The sequence below is a fragment of the Pleurodeles waltl genome, chromosome 8 (genome assembly GCF_031143425.1).
Source record: "Pleurodeles waltl isolate 20211129_DDA chromosome 8, aPleWal1.hap1.20221129, whole genome shotgun sequence".
Taxonomy (NCBI): domain Eukaryota; kingdom Metazoa; phylum Chordata; class Amphibia; order Caudata; family Salamandridae; genus Pleurodeles; species Pleurodeles waltl.
This window is the reverse complement of record NC_090447.1, coordinates 152,367,486-152,390,243: the sequence shown is the minus strand read 5'-3', so window position 1 is coordinate 152,390,243 and position 22,758 is coordinate 152,367,486. Positions and strand designations below refer to the sequence as shown.

The window sequence follows — 22,758 nt, the reverse complement described above, 5'->3', positions numbered from 1 at the left end:
TTTTGGTACCCCAACATATGTCCCGCTAGTAAAGCCTGACTGCTCTGTGCCACACTACCAGGACTGAGCTATGGATTTATTATTATGAATTGAGTGGACCCAGTTGGGGTTATTGCGAGAGTATTACACAGTGAGACGTCCGCCTGCAAAGGTGAACAGGGCCAAGAGATCTAACTGACAAGTGTCACACAGGTGAAACATAATATTTTGTCCAAATTATACAGTTTTCAGGTTCTCAGATAGCTGGAATCAAGCAGAACCCATTATTCTCTCAACTTGGTGTTGGTTGCCTCCTGCCAGACAATACAATGCCATCTGCTTCTCCCGTTGTTACCTTCACGATGTTGCACAACTTTTCAAGATGGAATGAGGTACCTAGGCCTACTCTTGTCAACTTTAAATGCACATTAGCTAACTAAAGTTAATCAAATACATGATTCATTCTGCTAAACCTAAAAGTAAAACAGTACGAAAAATATGAGAAATAATGTGTGAATAATGAATAAATCAAGTCTTACTCGTGTATAAGCAGTGGTTATGCAGGTTATAGGTTAGCAATATTTAAGCACAGATATATGAAGATGACACTACATCATCAGCGTTACATTGAGTTCAGAGGTAAGCTCAGTTCTGCTCTGCTGAGGACGCAATGGACTATGTGGATCGCTTTGTTACTCATTTGAGCAACAAAACTGCTTCTGAATGGACTGCAGATAAACAACACCAGCAGAGAACTGCATCCTCTGAGCATACTGACTAACCCTGAGTTGGAGGTGTTGCTGGCAAAGGGTCAAGGGCTGGCTTTGACAATGATTCATTCCTTGCTACTGTGCAGTCGGGTTTCTGTCCATGCTTTCCATTTCAGCAAAGATTGGTAGTTGGCACTATCCCTTGAAGGATCGTGGTGGTACCATTGCTTCTGGTGTTAATATTGCACTGGGTGTGATTAGCGGGCTGTGCATTTCATGCATGTCATCACCCAGTGTTATACTTCTTTCATTTGGTTACGGTGTTGTGTGTCGGACTGCATTCAATTGGCATAGTCATAGAGGACACCGCTGCATATATTACCACTTTGGAGTTTAGTGATGACTTCTCTCTTCTCGTTGGGACACATTTATTCAGTAGAAAGGAAGGTGAGTTTGCACTAATGGATGTGGAGCTTTTAGTGAAGGAGGTGAGAGTGGGTTGGAAAGACTGGAAGTTGGGAGCTGCTCTGACTAGCCTTACCTTATAAGAATGGGGATTGTGATGTTGAGGTTTGGGGGTAACATTTCTTGTGCTCAACATGGCACTGGTGCCATCTAGTGTTGGGGGAAAGTGCTGTGGTCCTAATGCCATACAGCACTTGAGCATATTACATGGGGATGCTTGAAGCCCTAACAACCCTATTAAAGTGAAGAAAGTGTTGCAGTATTTTCAATGGCGTAAGGTGAATAGTGCCATGCTGCAAGGCAGGCTCTTGTCCTTGCAGCTCATAAGGCCTTCATCAGAAGTTATGATGTCACTTTTACTTTTCATACTATTTTACGCATCCTTCTAGTATTAAAACATTCATACACAGAGTAGGCTTTCTCATGAATAAAGTGATCACCTTGTTGATACGTGCTGTGAATCAGAGCCTATCAGCTCATACTGTGACTTAAAAAATAAATAAGCCAACGGAAAGGAACCTGTTGGGTGGATTGGTTCAGACCTAGGATTTCTCCAGTGTCCAGAGATGTGATTTGACTGGAAACAATCCATGTCCTTGTGTGTACCGTGTTACCTGGTCTTAACATCTTGTTCCAAACTATTTCCACCAGTCTGCCTATGTACCATTAGTTTAGTTCATATTATTTCTGTCCAATAGAATAGCTAACTTGGACTATATGAAAACCTTTATTTCCATCTTGTTCAATATCAATCTGTCTTGGCTATTTGACCAGTGTTAGAAATAGCCCTCAAGTCGATGCTCCCTGTATGCACATTTCTGATGGATACAGCTACCTGTGGATTCCTCACCTAATTAATTATCCCCATGCGTAGCATGCGACGGAAACTTCTCTCTAGCTCTGCACGTTGGCGATGACATCACAATTGCCCGACTCCACGCGGCTCCGCCTGACGTCATTGTGGCAATAAGAGGCCCTCGCTGGCGTGCTGACGTCGGTTCCCTTTTTTCCGTGCCTTCGATAACGGTTACTTTTCTAGCTACCTGTATCGTTCGCTCTTCGGAAGGGATACTTTGTGTTTTTTCTCGGTCAGCTCCAAAGAAGTCAGGTTTTAAGCCCTGCAGAGAGTGCGGAGGTCGGATGTCAGTGACTGATCCCCACAACGACTGCCTTTGGTGCCTGAGTTCGGATCATGACTATTCTGAAAGGTTTTTATTTTAAGACATTTTTCCGAGGCTCGTGCCTGAAAAATCACGTTATACTCATGGTCTTGTGATTAATCCATGGTTACCATTTAGTCCAGGACGTTTCCATACTTACTTCTCTAGCTTTTTCAAGTTAAGCCTTGTTGTGAGTAATAGCGATAAGTGTTGAGGTCTAGTAGTGTGTGCCATGGCAGTTGGAGACTTTCCTAAGACATTTCTTTGGGCTGCTAATTGGTGTCCTAAGAAGTCTACAAGCACAGACTAACCCCTTTGTTGGCTGTTAATTACATCGCTTTTAGTTCCAGACTTTGCAAAGGCATACTTCTTCCACTGGGAGGTTTCCTGTCACAAGTTTATTGAGCATTGTCCGCATTTCCACCTATTCCACTTTAGTGTGCCGCCCTAAGTGGGAAAGGTATTCCCAGATGTGTGTCTTGTGCACACTGTCACTGGAACCAAGCTATACCTAGCGGATGAGCCCTGATAAGGCTCCTGGGTTTCTTCTGTTTCAGTTAACAGAGGACCTGGCTTGGCAGTTCAGGCTAAGACAGGTTAAAACTGATGAAGGTTGGGCCCAAAATGAAGTGGCATGGTGTGCAAAATAAGGATGGATTGGGATGCAGCCCAAATAATTAGCATTGGCTATACTTTTAGCATTTCCACCCATGGTAGTGCTTTACCATCTACTGCTGCAGTTCATATCATCTCACATGATCTGCTGTATTTCTATTCTGTTTCTTGCATTCTTTCAAACCAGTGCATATATTTATGTTACCATTTCCATTATTTATTAGGCGAAAGCACTAACAAATCTTTGTTAAATAAACATTTTTTTAAATGATGAGTTATGCTCACAGCAAAACTGATGGGGAGTCTGATTTGTTTCCTCCCTCCATACAATGATGATACGATTTTGATGATCCTAAAGGACCCTGAAATTGCACTGAAAAGGCCAGCTCTCTAGTTTAGTACACTTGTTTTGAATAATGGTTGATAGGAATATAGTGTATCATGGCAGACATGCATAATTTGTGGGGCTTTAAGAGCTACCTTTCTTAGTGAGCATGGAACATTTTGGAGGAACAGTTATGTCAAGCTATATGTTTGGGTTCATGATGAGGTTGAAGCTGTGATCTCGTGAGGACCCAACATTGGTAATTTTGCATTGTAATTACCCACCAGAATTATTTCATCTCTTCTGAATTCACGACAGATCACATTTAAAACTTGGTCCGTGAAATCAAGGCCTTTTTGGCAATGGGTGCAAGGTGCCTCAATAAGATTAGTAGAAGTTTTAAAATGTAATCCTCCCTAGTTTTCAACCTCATGCATACTTCACTTTGACATAAAAAAACCTTCCGTAGGTGTACATTCTGGATGTTGGGATAATGTTTTGTAGATGTGATGTTTGCATTTGAGTCCGAGGCAGACACAAAAGTTGAATAGTGTTATATTTTTTCTGCTGATGTCCTTTCTTGGACCTTCACACACAGCCATATTTAGGTTTCACCTGCCCAGTGTTTGCATTGTGCTTGCAAAATCACTTGTAAAGAAAATCACATCTTAAAAGGGGATTAGAGTCTGCTTACCTTTACTTACCATTGGTTGGCTCCCATGTCACTATAGTTTCCTTGCTCCCTATTGGTCAGTGCCTCCTCGCCTCTTGCTTTCTCTTGTCCTTAATCCTTTATCCCTGCCATGGAGCATGGACAGCTTCCTGTGGCCAGTTTCTATCCACTGGCAATAGGGTTCTGCAGGAACTTTTTTATTTTATTTAATTTGTTAAAAAAAAATTGCATGTACTTTTAGAGAGTGCATGTGACTGCAGTCTCTCTCATTCACCCCGGCCCTCCTTCAACTCTACGTGGTCATTCGCGTGCTCCTCACAGTGTCAATCCGTGATGTCAGTCCGCCACCCCACTCTCCGCCTGTCGTTCAGTCTTTTTAACTCGCCCTTCTCCCGCCGTCATTCTATTTATCCCACTCCACCACCCTCCTCCAGCTACATTCCTTCTTGCCCACCTCCTTCGCTCTTGTTGCTTGCTACCCCAAACCTGTTTCCTTTAAGATATATTGCACAGTAGCGCAGGCTGCTGTACAACATGGCTTAAAGTGAATTAAAACAAAGCGATATGATGCAGTCAATGCTGGCTGCACCATAACACTTTGTTTTTATTTACTTTGAGCCATGTTGCAAAGCAGACTGTGCTGCGGTGCAACATCTTTAAAAAAACATTGACACCGCCAATAGATCTTGCATTTGCAAAACATATTGACTTTGCCGGTGCTAGTTTCTTTTGCCTGGCTGTGAAAAGGCTGTGGTGAGACAGCCTCTACCTTGTCTAGTTGGTACGTTTAGTAGATACCTAGCCATGTAGCATGTGCGCTGCCTGGGTGACCCGTTTATTCGCCAGATCACTTTACGATTCCCGTCCATTTTGCTTAATATTTACCTCTGCATACTCCTCCTGGGGCTTGTTGCTGACCAAGAGGTGCTTTCTATGATTTCTATTTTCAGCTATAGGCACCTATTACTCTTCGCAGTTGAGTCACAGGCAATATTTGGTCACAGATAGGAGGGTGTATGCCTGGAAGACAGTTGTTTGAAAAAAGCTATCTAAGAGTAATGAAGGACAGCAATATTATGCGAAGGCATGGGAAATGTTGCAGACCACGTTACTATGGAAATGGACAGGATGGGTAGTCTGGGTTCCAACGACACCCAGAGAAGGGAAGTCAAAAAATCATGAGAGGGAGGGCAATAAAAGTGAAATAAAGATACAGTTAAATCAATAAATCAATCAAATATTTATATAGCGTGGTTTATCACCTGGGGAGGGGTGTCTCCAGGCACAAGTGCTAGTGGCAAGCTAGAAGAAACTTCTGCCAGTGAAGAGACTTCTAAAGGTGGATTAATCAAAGGGTGACATTGAAAGCAATAAATTGCTTGGAGAAGGCAGTAGCAAATGGAAGGAACATCAATGAGTGAAGGAGAATGTGGATAAAGGAACGTTGCACCTGGAAAAAGAGGTTGAGAAACACAGGTGGTGAAGGTAGTGAAAGGTAGAAAAAATAGTAGAGAAACCATGTATTGTAGCATGAACAAGGGATGAAATGACGTAGGACTAAAAACCTAAATGAAGATGTAGCATGATAGCATATTTGGTGAAGAGGAGGAAAAAAACACAAATAAGAGGCTGGACCATCCAGCACTTCAGACAATGCAAAGAACTTCTGTGGAGGGTGCTGAGACCTGATGTTCAGTAAAAACCGTCTGCTAGAGCTTCCATTACGCATAACACAATTGCTTCTCATCTGGCACCATCGTCAAAAAAATGCTGTCAGTCACAATTTGTGTGCTTCACCTAATTGCTCACATATCTTTAGCAAATTAAATGGAGGTACACAATGGTAACCTATATATCCCGGCCATGATAGCAATTGTTCTAACCCAATCCTATGGTCAGCCTATCCTCTGGGTCCATCAATCTTAAAACGATTAAATAAAGTCAGTGAACTACATTCACAAACGTACACAATGCGGCACCAGGAAGAATATAAAGGTCATAGTAAATGCTTGCACCACTAGTACAATACTGTTGAATGAGAACCAAAATTTTTTAAAAATATACATGCAAAAATTATTGTTTCGTTTCAGGCTAAACCAGCCTCTTGGAATTAGGTAGAGTTTAAGGTATGACTCTGACCAGGCTAGAGGGGGATTTGCCAGAGAGTCTAGGGGTCACACTGATCTTTAGAGGATGCGCTTTTGCTGAAAAGTAATTAAGCCATTTAAAAAAATCCATGTTTGACTGCTCTTGAGAGCCTACAATTGTTTTACCGGGCAGCAAGGAACAACACATGGCTCCACCTAAATCTTAGAAGAAGCAGAGAGAGAGCCTAAAGAAGCATTAACGCTTTCCCTGCACAAGTTCTTTCGATTAAACATTTTTTTCATGCATGTGATACTCAACCATAACTTGTAGTGGTTCTCCATTTGACTTGGCATTCTGATTATTCCTTTTCTCTATAGCAGTACCATTTTCCTTTCTCAGTCATCAGTATCGCTCATATGCTGATAACACACAGATTTAGCTGTTTTTTTTTAGCAGCCCTGAGGATGATTTTGTTACTCAAACGAGGACTAGAGGATGTAGTCCACTAGATGAAAAATAGTTGACGAATGCTCAATGCGGAAAAAAAGTTCTTTTGAGTTCTGATGAAAAACAAAAACTAGAAGTCTTTGAGGGTCTCTGAAATTCTTTGCTTCCCCACAACGATAACAAAAATGGGAAGGCATCTGGGTGTTTCTTGAGATTCTAGTTTAAAATCTCTTCTCCTGCTTAGTGTAAGTGTACAGTAAACCAGTAAGTAAGGGGCAAGCTACACACTTTTAACTAAATCTCAGACGCTGGTTCTGCAAAGACCCAAGGCTTACGAGGGATAGAGCAAAACAAGAAGTTAATTTCAAACGCTAAATCTTTGCTTATTTCTCTTAGAAGATCTTAGGAACTGAATAGGAAGCTTCTCCCCCACAGATTCAAAATACACACTACATAACATGACAAATGCTGTTGATGTTGTTTATGGCAAAATATATCTTTGTTAGATTTATGCCTGGGTGGGTGCTGTTGCACCGGTCGCACCATCACCATGTATATCATCTGTCTATTCTCAAGTAATCTTTTAATGCCCAAAGGAGTACATTTTAATTTAATCAGAATGCGACTCCCTAAGCAGCAGCTTCCTCTATGGTGTCAATTCTCTGCTTTCAAAATAGTGTAAACTAACACAGTTACAATAAAATGGCTTTATACATTTCATACCTGGAAAGGCAGGGTCTGGATTTTCAGTTGATTTCATACTTGTGTCCTTCGGCTTTAGTTCATGGCCAGACATCAGACAGGGCTATTAGCAAGCGGAATTAGACTGCTGTGACTGCTGGGAATTCCCAGGAATGTTGACTGGTGGGATGGGAGAGGATCACGTTGCCCAAATCAGTTTATCTGTCTTTCCATTATGGTCTTCTTGTGGCAGGGAAAGATTCACTTTGGTGAAAACTGATAACATTTAACGCTGATGATAAATGAATTTTGTTCTTCTGCGGTAATATGAGCTGAACTATGAAACAGTGTGCTGCTTGGCACTTTGTTCGACCTCGGACCTGACTATTTTCTTAAAGTCTTAAAACCTGCCTCTTAACTCCAACTTTTAGTTAGATTTCATTTCTTTCTTTTGCATGGTCCATTTCAATCAGTTAGGAAATGCCACTTTTCGTAGGCTAAATTTTAAGCAGGCATTAGCGCCTAGAAGTTCTTTTCTGAGTAAATGTCTGCGCTTTAAAAATTCTTTTTCATTTCCTGGCAAAATTGTTACAGTTGCGTTTGCACTCTTAATTTATGAAGCCAGATGGGTGTGACATGCTGTATTTTAGATCTCAAATCATGTGAATCTTGTAAATTGCAGAAAATCTGTTTCTGGGCCATAGCAGTTGATGTTTTCGTGATGGAAATTGTTTTGAACCATATATCAAAATTGCCACTGATCTAGTGTCCGTTTTGGTTGAACTGGGTTTGCTTTTGTGTACATTAATCTTTTCATTTCGATTTTCAGGGTATTGGAAGACACCATTGACGATACAAATGAACTGAAAAATAAAACCGGTCAATGGTTTTACGAAGCAAAATCAAAGCGACACCGAGACAAGATACATGGAGCTGATCTCATCCGGGCTTCTATAAGAAAGAAAAAGCCACTCACAATAGGTCAGTAGCTCATTACATTTTGTAAGATGCAAACGTGTATGAGATCACGCTTTGTAAAAGTGAACAGCTAAAATTCTATGCATCTGTGTATGCATGTCTAAAATGTGGAAGTCATAACATTTTTTGAAAGTTTTAATGACTTTCAAGGCAAAATAAAAGCGAACCGCTAGTTTAGGGAGGTACCATGTGTGATTCTCCCTCCTGCTCCTGAGAATAAAACAGCCTATTTTTGAGTAGATAGGTGGGAAATCGTATCACCTGCCTGAGGAGCTAATTTGTGATTTCACAGCTGTTAGCAGTAATCTATGCAGACTGGATTGGAGACCTGTTTGCCTTTGTAGCCCCCAAGTTTATAAATTACTTGGCGTTTTTCTGGAATTAGACATTCTGAAAGGATTTACCAAATTATTGCCTAGACACATGGCCAGGTTTGACCATTTTGGACCTATCCCTTACCAGAATGGTTTCCTTTGCTCCAATTATACATCAAGCTCTCACGTGGATAAATCAGAGGCCATGAATGTGAATTTCATTGACTTGTTTTTTCTGGCTGTTGGTGATTGTTGTTGCCGTGACCATGGTTCTCATTCTCGCCCTCTGTATTTATCTTGAGATATATTGGGTCATGGAACTTGGAATGATTAGGTTTGTGTTTTCCAGGTGGATGACTTTAATTAGGAGCCACCTTCTCTTTTCCTCCTCACTAGTTTGTTTCAGGTCAGGTAAGGTGTTTGAGGTTCAAGAATTAAATCAAGTGAAACCCTCGCCGAGTTTTACCTGCCCTTTTTTGGCCAGTCTCTTAGACTGTTAGAAAGATGGTTACAAATGGATGACATTTGTCTTGATTTTCACCAGCATGATGTTCACTTCCACTACATCAGCACAATGGAGATGCTTAATTTACTTATCTGATTGAAACACAACCCCTTGATGAAGTGCTTATGTACATAGCATGAATGCATTGGGGATTATGGAAGACCTGGTGCAAAAAAAAAAAAACATGATGAAGTGTGTTTTTTGAAAAATTAAGATAAAAAGAATGAAAGAACTCATGTATAGAAGTGAATTAATTTGTAGGAGAACAAAAAGAATAATGGAAATAGGATGGGCAAATTATGAAATTCTTTTGAACTCGCACCAATTGTAGTACAGAAGGTGGGAGGACACTAAACTCGGAGGGAAATTGTGCATTTTCGACTTTTGTGGTACCAAGTAGTCAGTGGGGCATGCCCAATAGCTGCACACCTCAAAATATATATATATATATATATATATATTATCAATAGGGATTTGCATTCTTTTGGTTTTTATACTTCATTGGTTCTGGGTTAGACACGTTTGCGAATTATGAACAGAACCATATATGGTATAAAAATGTATTCTGTAATAGCCCACCTCATAGGGTGTACAGGCGATTTAGAATGCATGATAGATGTTACAAGAAGTTTCAATTGAAATTGTTACACCTTAATCTATATCGCATTTGAAAAATGTAGTATGATCTAACATAGGCAGCAACATGGTACCACAGTACGTAAATGTATTTAATACATTCAGGAGGTGACCATTGTTTATTCCACATTGATAACGCAGCATGTGTTAGTTTACACTGTTTTTGGGAGAACATAGGGCATTGTCACCCATCCATATTGTGTCCCTGTCCCCACCCCAATGCGCTCCAGGAACTTGTATATTGTCTTGCCAGAGAGTGCCCAAGCCAAATAAGTGGGGTCTGTGAACGATTTGCAGAACCCATAATGAGATAGTCTTAAAATCTGTCATTTCTTCGTCTAGTCATATTTCAGCTTCAAAATGGATGCACATCCATGCTCCCAGATCTCTCTTCGTGTCGAGTTCAAAATCTTGTCTGGGCAAGATGGTTAGCGGGAGATATACTTATTTGCTCAGTCAGCATTTTTATCTTGATAATAACCCAAACGACATCATAGATTTATACCGAACCACAAATTCTGAAGAAACCTATATCACTGAGCCAAGTTTGCTGTAGATCAAGCATGAGTTTTTCTGTAGCATGGTGTGAAAGTTAACATGGGTGTTGCATATGCACCTCTCAGTGATTCCTCCACCTGCCCCAATAATCCTCAATGCTTTTGACTAATCTGTATCAAACTTAGAAGAAAGAATCCAATGTCTATGGGCTAAATCCCTGCCAGATTTGTGGCACATTCATCAAACCTCATTCGCAAAAACACAAGTACCATTACCTTTAATACTGTGGAGCTATCCTATTTAGTAGAGAGTGAGTGAGAGAGAGTATGTACACATATGTGTATATATATATATATATATATATATATATATATATATATATTTATGTTTTACCTACTGGTGGTCGGCAGTAGGTAGTTATAGTTAGGACCTAGTTTCTTTAGAAAGAGCTTTTTTTGTTTTGCCTATAACTTTGGCACCTCTTGACGAATCTTCACAAAATGTTCATACTTTGCTAAGTTCAGCTTCTGTCTGGAAAATTTCGGGTGTGATCTGTCAAGTGGTGGCAGAGAAAAAAGGGGGGCCCAAAACACGTTTTCCCCATTTATTTTTCCATGGGACTTTTAGACATGCCTACAGCCTGAACCACTGAAAGGAATTACGCCAAATTTGGCACAAAGCTGGATTCTGTTTCACAGATCACGCTTTTTGTGATTTGGTGCAAATCCGTTCAGTAGTCTTGGGCAAATTTAAGGCCAAAAAATATAGATATATAGAGGTGCAGACCCTCCGCGGATCCATCTGTCCCTGTGCTGATATCTGATTGGCTCAGAACACTTCAGAAAAGAAGTGTTAGCAGCCATCTTGGGACTCAGCTTCACCCGAGTCCCAGAAAAAAAGACAAAAAAAAAGGAAAAGGGGCCAGGGTAGATTCACCCTGACACCTTAGCCTTGGTACTGGGGACTCTGGCAGGGCTAAAAAGCATTAAAAAAAAAAAAAAAAAGAATCTGAAAAAACAGCGTATCCATCCAGGATTTTTCAGATTTAAAAAAAAAAAAAAAAAACTCAGTCTCCCGTGCTTTTTAAAAATGTGTCTCTGGGTGGGCCACGTCCTGGGGGCATGAAAGAGGGGAGCGCACAGGGCCCCCCCTCCTTGGGCTTCAATAAGCCCTTTGGTGCCGCTACCTCCCCGGGGCGAATGGCCAAATAAGAGCAGGGGAGCACACCCCACCAGGGCAAAAATTATGACCTCCCACACAGCCTTGGGGACCACACCTCCTCGGGGCTATCCATTCAATTAATGCTGGGAGACATTTGCCCCCTCCCCCGCGCGCCCCGGGGACCAGCACCCACAGGGGCTATACTTTATTTGGAGTGAGGTGGCCTGGACAAAAATAAATTTATTTGTCGAGGCCACATGGTCCCATGCCGGGGACCACCACCATCCAGGGCTATTCTCGTTGGAGAAGAGCCACACGGCCCCCCTCTTAATGCCACTGATGGCCCTAGGAACAACCACCCCCTCAGGGCCGGCTCCTGCTATGTCCTGGGACACTCTGATGTAGCTGAACCTTTAAAGCAGGTCTCACTGTCAAACAGCAGAGCTTTAATTTCTGTCCCCTGCACAGTGTCAAAGCAACTCTGTGCTTGCTGAAGCAATGGCACTGCGGGGGAAGCCTTGAGGCTTCCCCTGCAGTATCAGGTAGCCCGTAAAGGGCTTTTTATTTATAAATAACAATTAAAAAAAATAATTAAATAAAAAATACGTAGGGACCGCAGGGGAGCCCCTGAGTGCTCCCTCACGGTCCCAGAAAGCCCATAAAGAGCTAAAAAAAAATATTTTAAAAAAACTGGTAGTATATTTTAATTATACATTTTTTATTTTAAATTGGATAGAAATATCTCATTCTAAGTATATCAGACATCAAAGCCTAAAAAAACTCTCTCTCCCTCTCACTTTCTTTCTCTCTCGCTCTTTCAATCAATTCTCCTACTCACACACCTACTCACAGACCCACTCAGGCACCCACTCACAGACCCACTCAGACCCTCATGCACACACTCAGAGCCCCAGTCGGACCCTCACGCATGCACTCAGATCCACTCAGTTACTCACCAACTCACACGCCCACTCAGACTGTCACACACCCACTCATAGACCCACTGACACCCTCATGCACCCACTCAGACTTGTGCACACACTGCCGCACCCACTAAAACACTGATGTATGCAACATCACACCCAGACAGACAATCTAACAACCACTCTCACCCCAGATACGCCCTCTCACACCTATGCTCACACCCAGCGAGTCCCCGGACAACTCCCGCCATGCATGGCCAAAGGGCAATTCGCAGCATGGGTTTGGGTGGTTAGGGAGGTTGACCGCAGGGTCTGGCTGCTGCCAGGTCTTGCAGGTAACCTCTGCTGCACATTGGTGAGGGCCGTGCACAGTGTAAGGTTGGGTGGTTATAGGGCGTTGGCCAAAGGCCCTGTGGCCAACCACCGCTGCGCATGGCCAAAGGCTGTGCGGCGAGGCGGTGTTTGAATTAACATATAGTAATGAAAATTACTATATGTTAAAAAATAAAATAAAAATAAATTCACTGAAAAAAACAAAGGTTCTAGGGACGTTATAGTTAGGCTCACATTTTAAACGTACAAAACCTTCAAATTCACCTAGTTATAGTTAATCTCAACTTAGGGCACAAGTTAGAGTTAGTTAACTATAACTCGCGCTCCCGCCATGCACAGTTTTTTTAGTTCAAATAGTACATTGATATTATCAATGATGTAATCGAAGATGTCATAAGTGGCATAAATACTGGGTAATTACCTTTTTGTTTTTTTCGTTGGATATATATATATATATATATATATATATGTATGTATATATATATATATATATGTATATATATATGATAGAGACTTCTAGCTGTAGATTCCTTACCTTAGAATTCCCTGGCATCAGCTTCGAATCTGGAATTTTTCTGGTAAGCAGTACCCTGCGCGCGCCATCGGGTGGCGTCCTTCGGATCCGCCTGCGTCGTCCTGCTCCACATGGCATCAGCGTAGTTGGAGCAGTCTGTGATGTCACAGTCCTCCATATACGCACCACCCCGACGTGCGTACGTCAGTTCTTTTCCTTCCGCAATGGTTAAGCACAGATCCAGAAAGAGCTAGCCTTTTTTTCTTCGACTATTGTTGAGGTTTTTCGCTTGATTGTTTGAACATGTCTTCCAGAAAGACAGGATTCAAGCCATGTGGTGCATGTCATCGCACCATGTTGGTTACAGATCCGTGCAGTGTGTCTCTGGTGTCTTGAAAAGGACCACGATTTGACATCGTGTTCCGACTGGCTCGGAAGGCCTTGAGGGAGAGATCCCTCAAACTTCTGGTGGCCCGACAGCCGTCTTCGGTCTGCGTGACTCCGAGGAGGTCATGGTCCTGCAGTAGGAGGAGGTCGCAGCACCACTCCCGGAGCCCCAAGTCCTCTTCCTCGCATTCGAAGTCATGCGATCATTCAGGTAAGAGGCACAAGAAGAAGAAGAAGAAGTCCAAGCGGACTTTGACTTCGCCATGGCCGACGAGGCGTCTAGGGAACGTCACCGTTCCGAGTGCGGTTCCGCGGAGCCGTCGCTAGGGCCGACTCCCCCCTTTTCCTCGGACCAAAGCGACCCCCACTCAATTAAGAGTTCTACGAGGCTAAGTGCCTTGTTTTTGAGTGGGCTGCACCCTTGGGTGGGTCTTTGGGCCCCGCAGGGTCAGTATGGGCCCCGTTGGATTTGGCAGCTTCGGCCTCGGCGCCGTTGGGGACCCCAGGATCTGATAGCGGATCCAGACCGCCACCAGTCTCTCACAGTCGACCTCCTCCGGTGCCGGGTCCGACGTCGACGCTTCCTCCACCACCGGCACCCAATGGTGGTAGCCCCATCCTCATTCTGGATGATCCGGAACGAAATCGAACGACGCTGATGCAGACTTCGACGGCGCCGATTAGGCCCAGACCATTGCCTGAGCCTTATTTTGAACAGCCAGGCACAGGAGAGGAGTGGGAGGGGTCTGAGGACCCTTTAGAGTGTGAATTGGAGCAATAACAGGACTAGTATGAGGATCTAGGGGAAGCTAGTGGACTGGACACTTCTCCAGATACTGGCATGCTCTCTCCTCCCAATGTGGCTACGGAGGAAGGGGCTTCTTAAGCTATGGTGGTGCGTAGGGCAGCTGAGGTCTTTGACCTAGACTTGCCCACGGTGCCAGTCAGAACGAATCTTCTGACAGAGGTGCTTCAACGGGGGGTGAGTACATCAGAGCTGATGTTGCCCTTCAATGAAGCCCTAACGGATGTCCTTCTGGGAACATGGTCCAAACCCAGCACAGGGGCTACTGTGAATAGGACAGTTGGCCGCCGCCATAGACCAGCTCCAAATGACCCTAGTTTTCTTACCCAACACTCCACCCCCGAGAGCTTGGTGGTCTAAGCCTCCACTTTCCGTGGTGCCTTCCCTTCATCCCCTCCGGATAGGGAATCCAAGAGGCTGGACCAACTTGGAAAGAAGTTGTTTTCTTCCTCCAGCCTGGCATTGAGGTCAGTAAACACCTCTTGCCTATTGGGCCGTTTTTCCCAAACTTTATGGGATACGGTGGCACAGGTGCTGCCCCAGGTCCCGGAGGGCGTACAAGACACTCTCACCCAGGCTGTCAAGGATGGGAGAGATGCAGCCAAGTTTACAATCAGGTGTGGATTGGACACGACCGACTCGCTGGGTAGAGCGATTGCATCAACAGTGGCCCTACGTCGCCACGCCTGCCTTTGTTCTACTGGCTTTTCAAGGGATGTCCAGTCGAGTTTGATGGACATGCCCTTTGATGTCTCTCGCCTTTTTGGTGAGAAGGCAGACTCGGCGCTTGAGAGGTTCAAGGATTCTCGAGCTACGGCCAGATCCTTGGGCCTCTCAGCACCAGCTCGACAGCAGTCTGTCTTCCATACCTTTTGAGGCTTCGGAAGGGGTGCAGTACCATGCCATCCACAATTTAGCCACCGTCCTCCGGCTTCACAGCATCCCGGGAGAGGACGTGGTCATGGTACTGTCCGACCCAGAGGGTCCGGCCAGAGGTCGGCCACCAGACAGCCCCCCTCCACAGCACCCAAGCCCTCCTAGTGTGGTTCTGCAGGAGCATGTCCGTCCAGTTGGAGGGAGGATTCAGTTTCATCCCCCTCACTGGCTTTCCATCACAACGGACAAATGGGTCTTGCAGATCATATGGAAAGGCAATTCCCTTCCCTTCCAGTCTTTCCCTCCTTCTATTCCTCCGATAAAAGAATGGCTGATGGAGGACCATTTGGTTTTGCTCCGCGAGGAAGTTACGGCTCTCTTGGCTAAGGGAGCTATAGAAAGGGTCCCGATGTCAGAAGTAGGCAGTGGTTGTTATTCCCACTACTTTCTGATTCCCAAAAAGAACAAGGGCCTTCACCCTATCCTTGATTTAAAGTGTCAATCTCTTCAGCAAGAAGGAGGAATTCAAGATGCTCACTCTTGCTCAGGTCTTGTCTGCCCTAGACCAAGGAGACTGGATGGTAGCGTTGGACTTGCAGGATGCTTGTTTTCACATCCCCATCCCCATCCTGCCCGCCCACAGGCGTTACTTGCGATTCGAGGTGGGCCATGAGCACTTCCAGTTTACTGTGCTCCCCTTCGGTCTCACCAGTGCCCCTCGGGTGTTCACCAAAGTGATGGTGGTGGTGGCAGCTCATCTGCGCAGGTTAGGGATTTCAGTCTTCACCTACCTAGACGATTGGCTGTTGAAGGCTCCGACGCCCCAGGCTCCCGTCACCCATCTCCAGACGACGGTGAACCTTCTGCATTCACTGGGGTTCACTATTAATATGCCGAAGTCACACCTGACTCCTTCTCAGAAGCTCACTTTCATCAGAGCTGTTCTGGACACAGTTTCAGTATCTGGCCTATCCTCCCGAGCAGCGAGTCCAGGATATTCAGGTTATGATACTGATGTTTCGGCCTCTATCCTGGATTTCGGTGAGACAGACTCTGTGGCTTTTGGGACTCATGGCTTTCTGCACCCTATTGGTCAAGCATGCCAGATGGCATACGAGGGCTCTGCAGTGGGACCTGAAGTTCCAATGGGCACAGCATCTGGGAAATCTTACTGACGTGGTTCAGATCTCGGAGGGAACTGCAAAGGATCTGCAGTGGTGGTTAGTGAACTGCGATTGGGTCAGAGGCAGACTCCTCTCCTTTCCCCCAACCAGATCTCACAGTAGTGACGGATGCATCACTTCGGGGATGGGGCGGCCATCTGGGAGAGGTGGAGATCAGGGGTCGCTGGTCTCCAGCAGAATCGGGGCTCCATATCAACTTGTTGGAGCTTCGGGCAATCTGACTAGCATTAAAAGAATTTCTTCCTGTTGTGAAAGGGAAGGTAGTGCAGGTGTTCATGGACATTACTAGTACTATGTGGTACTGCAACAAGTAGGGCGATGTGGGTTTGTGGAACCTTTGTCAAGAGGCTCTGCATCTCTGGACATTGCTGGAACAGCAGGGCATAACCATGGTGGTTCAACACCTGACAGGTTCTCTGAACGCCAGGGTGGACTAACTCAGCCAGTGATGTCTTTAGCGGATCACGAGTGGTATCTCCATCTGGAGGTGGTCCAAAAACTCTTTCAGCATTGGGGAGAGCCTGGATTAGATCTGTTCACCTCTGCAGAGCATGCGCAATGTCAGCAGTTCTGCGCGTTGGAGTTTCCAAGGGGGCTATCGCTAGGTGACGCTTTTCGTCGTGAGTGGAGTTCAGGCCTCCTGTACGCCTTTCCGCTCATATCACTTCTGCCCAGAGTTCTCAAAGTCAAGAATGACCGGGCCCAGCTAAGTCTAGTGGCTCTGGATTGGGCACGAAGAGTCTGGTATCCAGAGCTTCTCAAAATGAGCATCAGTCCTCCAATCAAGATGCTTCTTCGGGAGGATCTTCTGGCACAGCAGCAGGGGAAGGTTCTCCACCCGAACCTGTCAGCTCTGATGCTTCATGCATGGAGATTGAGCGGTGACAGTTGATGGTTTATGACCTTTCTCCCGAGGTCTGTGATGTCATTCTGGCAGCCAGGCATCCCTCTACTAAGCCGATTTACGCCTGTCGGTGGAAACGTTTTGTTTCATATTGTACAGAGAGGTATATTGATCCTCTTTCTTCTTCTCTTTCTAATATCCTTCTGTTCATTCTATCACTCGCCCAACAGGGTTCCTCCTTAGGGACTCTTAAGGGCTATCTTGCTGCCTTATCAGCTTTTCTTCACTTGCCCGATCAACCAACTTTGTTTAAGTCTCCCATTGTACAGAGATTCTTAAAAGGACTTGTACATATGTTTCCTCTCCGGCTGCTCACTATCAAAACAGCCTTCTTAGTGGCGATCACATCTGCCAGGAGAGTGAGTGAGATACAGGCTTTGTCATCGAAACTGCTGCATCTCATGATTTATCCTGATAAAGTAGTCCTCAGAACTCGTGCCTTTTTCCTCCCCAATGTGGTGACCCCTTTCCATCTGGGTCAAAATATCACCCTGCCCACCTTCTTTGCACCACTGCATCCTTCTAAGGAAGAGGAGCGCTCCATCGGCTGGACCCAAAAAGAGCATTATCGTCCTACATTAACCCCACAAAAGAGTTCCGGGTGGACGATTAACTCTACGTTGGTGCAAAGAAGGGTCAGGCAGTCTAGAAGCGATCCATTTCGCGCTGGGTAGTTCTCTGTATAAACATTTGCTAGGCTTTGGCTATGAAGCTGCCTCCAGAGGTCTTGAGGGGTCACTCTACCAGAGGGAAAGCTGCTACCACTGCGTTGTCTCGAGGCGTGCCGGTTCTTGATATCTGTCAAGCGGCAACATGGGCTTCCTTGCACACGTTTGCAAGATGCTACTACCTGGATAGCCAGGTGAGGAGATACCCGCTCGGTCCTACAGGACTTCCCGGTGTGAAGTATATGCTTGCAGCCCACCACCAGGAGTTATAGCTTGGGTATCTATTCTAAGGTAAGGATTCTGCAGCTAGAAGTCTCTATCTCTTCGGTAACGAATTATCTGGTAGAGACTCTATCTAGCTGCAGATTCCTTACACCTACCCAGGCCTCCCCGCTCTGCGAATATATTCATCATGTTTTCATATTTTTCCCTTTCTCAAGGGCATGTCTTTTTCCTCAAACAATCAAGTGTAAAACTAAATACTTGTTGGTTCTACCATGACTCTGCACTTCCGGCGTGGAAGGTTGTGGAAAAGAACTGATGTACGCATGCTGGAGTGGTGCTTATATGGAGGACCATGATGTCACAGACGTCTCCAACGATGCTGATGACGCACGTGGATCCAAACAACGCCACCCGACGGAGCGCGCAGGGTACTGCTCAGCAGAAAAATTCTGGATTCGAAGCTGACGCCAGGGAATTCTAAGGTACGGAATCTGCAGCTAGATAGTCAATACCAGATAATTTTTTACCGAAGGTTAGTAACTTGTTCATATATACTAGAAGATGAACGATCACAAGAAAACAGCCAGCGAGGGCATAAATCTGGATCCCAAAGGATGCAATGAGTCACAAGAAAATTTAATATCCAAGAAAGAAGCGTCTCAAACACATCACAAATGATCTCACCAAAGAACAAAAATATATTTCTACTAAAATGTTTCAGCTTTCACCTTCCTCATGTAGTACAAGATGGTTTGCTCAGTGCCTGCACAGCTGACACTGCTGGATTTTCAAAAAGCATCATGAGTGAATATTCCAATTGGAATGTGGAATCAGTGCAGTCTGGATTTTCAAAAAGCATCATGAGTGAATATTCCAATTGGAATGTGGAATCAGTGCAGTCCTGAGAACTCCTCATCTGTTTGAGTCACTTCTTTCTTGGATTATATATATATATATATTTTTTTTTTCTTTCTAATATGAAAGTAATGTGCAGATTATCACCTACAATAAATATTAAGAGGCATGCATGGACCCTGACAGCCATTGTGGTGCATCTGTTAAATACTATTTACTCCCCAAATTTACATACAGAGCATGCTGAAAACTTAGGGAAATGCCATGATGCATTAACTTCAGCTCAAAGCCTTCATCAGCCATTGTTAGAAAGGGGGAAATCTCCCCTTGCCAATGCTGCCTTTCCCAAGTGGGTGCCTGACAGGGGATTGCTGAAGAAGGGCAATCCCCAAGCAGGGATCCACTCCTCTAGACAGCAGGTACGGGTCCAACAAGGTCAGTAGAAGTCTCCATGCAAGGGGTCCCATTGTCCTTGGTTCGATCCGATCCTGTCACTGGCACTAGGCCCAGCCACACAAGTGGTGCGGCATTTTTTTTGCCACAGGTGAGGCAGTGCTGGGTGGTAGGAATTTTGTAGGTCCCTGTGGATTCCAGAAGTTTCCATCACAGAAATGTGAGGAAAATGTGTGATTTGCAAAGTTTAAGGTTTGCAGGGCATTGTGGGGAAAAAAACAACCTCACAGGATCCATGTGTGGAAAAGGTGTTTTTTTTCAAAGCTAGAGGTTTGCAAGGGATTCTGGGTAACGCAGTCTGGTGAGAGCCATGCAAGTCACCCCTTCCTGGATTTCCCTAGGTGTCTAGTTTAAAAAAAATGTACAGGTTTGGTCAGTTTCCTTAGGTCCTGGCTGAGCTGGGGCCCAGAATCCACAGTTACCCACTTTGCAAAAAACGGGTCAGTTTTGTGTGGAAAAGTTTGATGTGTTTTAGGCCATTTCTTGTCATGGGCACTAGGCCTACCTATCGGGAGACTGAGGGGAACACAGAATAAAACACATATTATTACCAATTGCATTTCTTGGCATTTGCACCTTCCAAATGGGTAAGAAAGAAGCCATTTTGAGAAATGCCCTCTAATTCACATACTAGTATGGGTATCCACAAATTCACATATGTGCAAATAACCCTTACTTCCTAAACTCCATATCTTCTGCCCATTTTGGAAATACATAGGTTTCCTAGATACCTATTTTTCATTATTTATATTTTACCATATGAATTGTTCTATATCCGGTACACAATGAAAAACCATTGTAAGGTGCAGCTCAGTTATTGGCTCTGGGTACCTTGAGTTCTTAGAAAACCCACAAACCCTGTATATCCCCTCTAGCAGAATGGTATAGAGCTTTTGTAAATCGGCCATTGTGATGAGAAGTTACAAATGAAAACATTATCACAAATGTCTGTTGTCTCTTACTAATTTTCAATATTGTTTTATTTCAGCCCTTAGTTTCTTTGGAAAAACCTTAAAGGATCTATACGAATGATCCCTTGCTGAATTCAGAAGTTTGTCTAGTTTTCAGACCTATATAGCTTTCCAGGATCCACCATGGGTTTCACACCCGTTTCTACCACAAGCTGAGGGAGGTTGAAAGCACAGAAAATAGAAAAAAATGGGCTATCTCCCAGTAAAATGCCAAAACTTTGTTTTAAAAAAATTTGTTTTTCTGAATCGGGTCTGCCTGCTCCAGAAAGACGGGAAGATTGTAATTTTCACACCACAAACCTTTCGTTGATGCCATTTGTAGGAAAAAAGCTAGACACATTCACACTTTCTTCTTTAGAACTTCCCCCATTTTCCTTCAAAAAACAAAATTTAGGAATATTTGGGCTAATTTCTCAGTCCCGTTCAGGGGAATCCACAAACTCCTGATACCTTTAGAATCCCCAGAATGTTAGAAAAACAGGATGCAAATTTGGCATGGATAGCTTATGTGGACAATGTTATGGCGGCTGAAGCGTGAACTACCTCAAATAGCCAAAACCAGGCTTAGCACTGGGGGGTTGGAGGGGTGGTGAGCAGCAAAAGAGTTAATACTATATACTGGTACCTCAACCTGATGGTGCAGTTTTCCACTGATTTATGGTTTACGCTCTAGCCCTGAAAATGTATGCTGTAATACATGCAAAAAGCCTTAATGCATCTAATGCTGTATTTATTTGTATTGTTCTAAGTGGGTAATACAAGTTGACCCACATATCCAAGGCATACCTGAATCTATGAAGTGATATGACTGGTAGTCATCTGAACACTGGGTTCAAGTTATTGCAGTTTGCTTTTTGCAGATGTTACTTTTTGCAGTCATTCTAGAATCGTTTGGATTTCGGAAGGAAGTAAACCGTGCAAACATTAAATGGACTATCCAATCTAAAGGAACAACTCTCTTTACTCAGTTCTGCATCACTAACAATTGCAACAGTAGGTACTCTAGATTGTTGCATTGTTTGATGTCTACGAGGGTTTTGAAACCTATTGTGACATAATTCACCATGCCCATTCAATACTAATGGTAGTAACACATACTGTATAATGTGTATTAATTCTGGCACGGCACAGTTCTGGAATCACAAGCCACTTTAAATTAAGACCAGAGTGTGATCATTTTGCCCACGAAATCCTAATGGTATGGTTGAAGGCCATCGTTCTTGTTTATTAAAGCATCTTCAGTACTCACTCACCATTTTTATTGCCCTTGCTTAAGAGCATTCCTGCTGGACATCTATTTGGATTTAGTTCAGTCTTTTTTCTTTTTTCTACATTTCAGCGGAACTCACTCAAAGCAGAACTGACAAAACAAAAAAAAGTTGGGTGAACAATGTCAACAAAGATCTCTTCGTTCCGCCAGAGCTGGTTGGTGTTATGGAAGAGCCAGACAGAGAAGACGAAGAAGAAAAGACTCAAGGACAATTGTATAGAAGGTAAAGCAAGTTCATTTGTAGCTCTTAAATGCAATCCCAGTAAAAGGTTTCTTTACACTTTTGGTATTTATGAAGTGTGAGCATTGCTTTTCAAAGCTGTACAGTAGTGTACATAGGTCCTGAGTGGGGCCACACCTGTCCAAAACAGCACAGCCCTATATGCCTAAACTGTATTAGAAAGGTCAAGGACAAAAAAAAAAAAAACAATGCTCAATTGATTTTAACCCGGTCAGTTGTGTAGAAATAATGAAGATGGTGGTATCTCCTCTGGAGTTTGTGTCATTGGTCTATGACCACTGTTAAGGCCACACTTATGTTTCTGGTATCTTCTTGATTAAATTCCCATGGTAAATTTAGAAGAATTGATTAGTTTAAGCCAAACTTTAAAACATTTGTGAATTTCTCTTTATATTATACAGTGGAGCTTTCTCACTCCGGCAGCGCTTGGAATGCCCTGTGGCAGAAGGCACAAACTCTCTACTTCTAATTTAAGAAAGCATTGTGAAGTTGCTTTACTTTGCTTCTATGATGGGTTGGGCAAGGGTCTGCGTTTTCCAATTCTAGTCTTAGCTCTACAATTACACCAATTCTTTCTTAATGAATCCCTGAAACCTTACAAAAATAATTTTAGATATGACCTCCTCATGGAATTTCAAGCCCATATAAATCACTGGCAATCAATTATTCTGGCTTGCCTGGCATTCACAACGCATTGGGTAAAGTGTGCTGTATAAGCAATTACTTACCTTCACCGAGAATCAGAATTAAATATGGTTGTTAGAAAGTTTTGCCACTTCTTCCCCTGTAAGTTTCGGGATGTCCCACCTAGGTTCAGCCTCCTCCCGAACCTAGGAATCTCAGGAGCAGGTTTCTCGCAACCCTTGCCCCTCCTCCTCCTGGCAGGTACCAAGGTCACTGTTTCAGGGTCCAGG

General features: G+C 43.9%; 1 protein-coding gene across 19 annotated transcripts in view; it reads left to right on the top strand.

The window, feature by feature from the left end:
- The window catches only part of SYTL2 (synaptotagmin like 2), a 389,039-nt gene that overhangs the window by 198,015 nt on the left and 168,266 nt on the right, over positions 1-22,758 (top strand). For all 19 annotated transcript variants that reach the window (XM_069203964.1, XM_069203962.1, XM_069203967.1 and 16 more), the window contains 2 exons: positions 7,973-8,124; positions 21,673-21,826. In XM_069203964.1, coding sequence (XP_069060065.1) covers positions 7,973-8,124; positions 21,673-21,826 — 306 coding nt within the window. The remainder of the gene's footprint in view (positions 1-7,972; positions 8,125-21,672; positions 21,827-22,758) is intronic.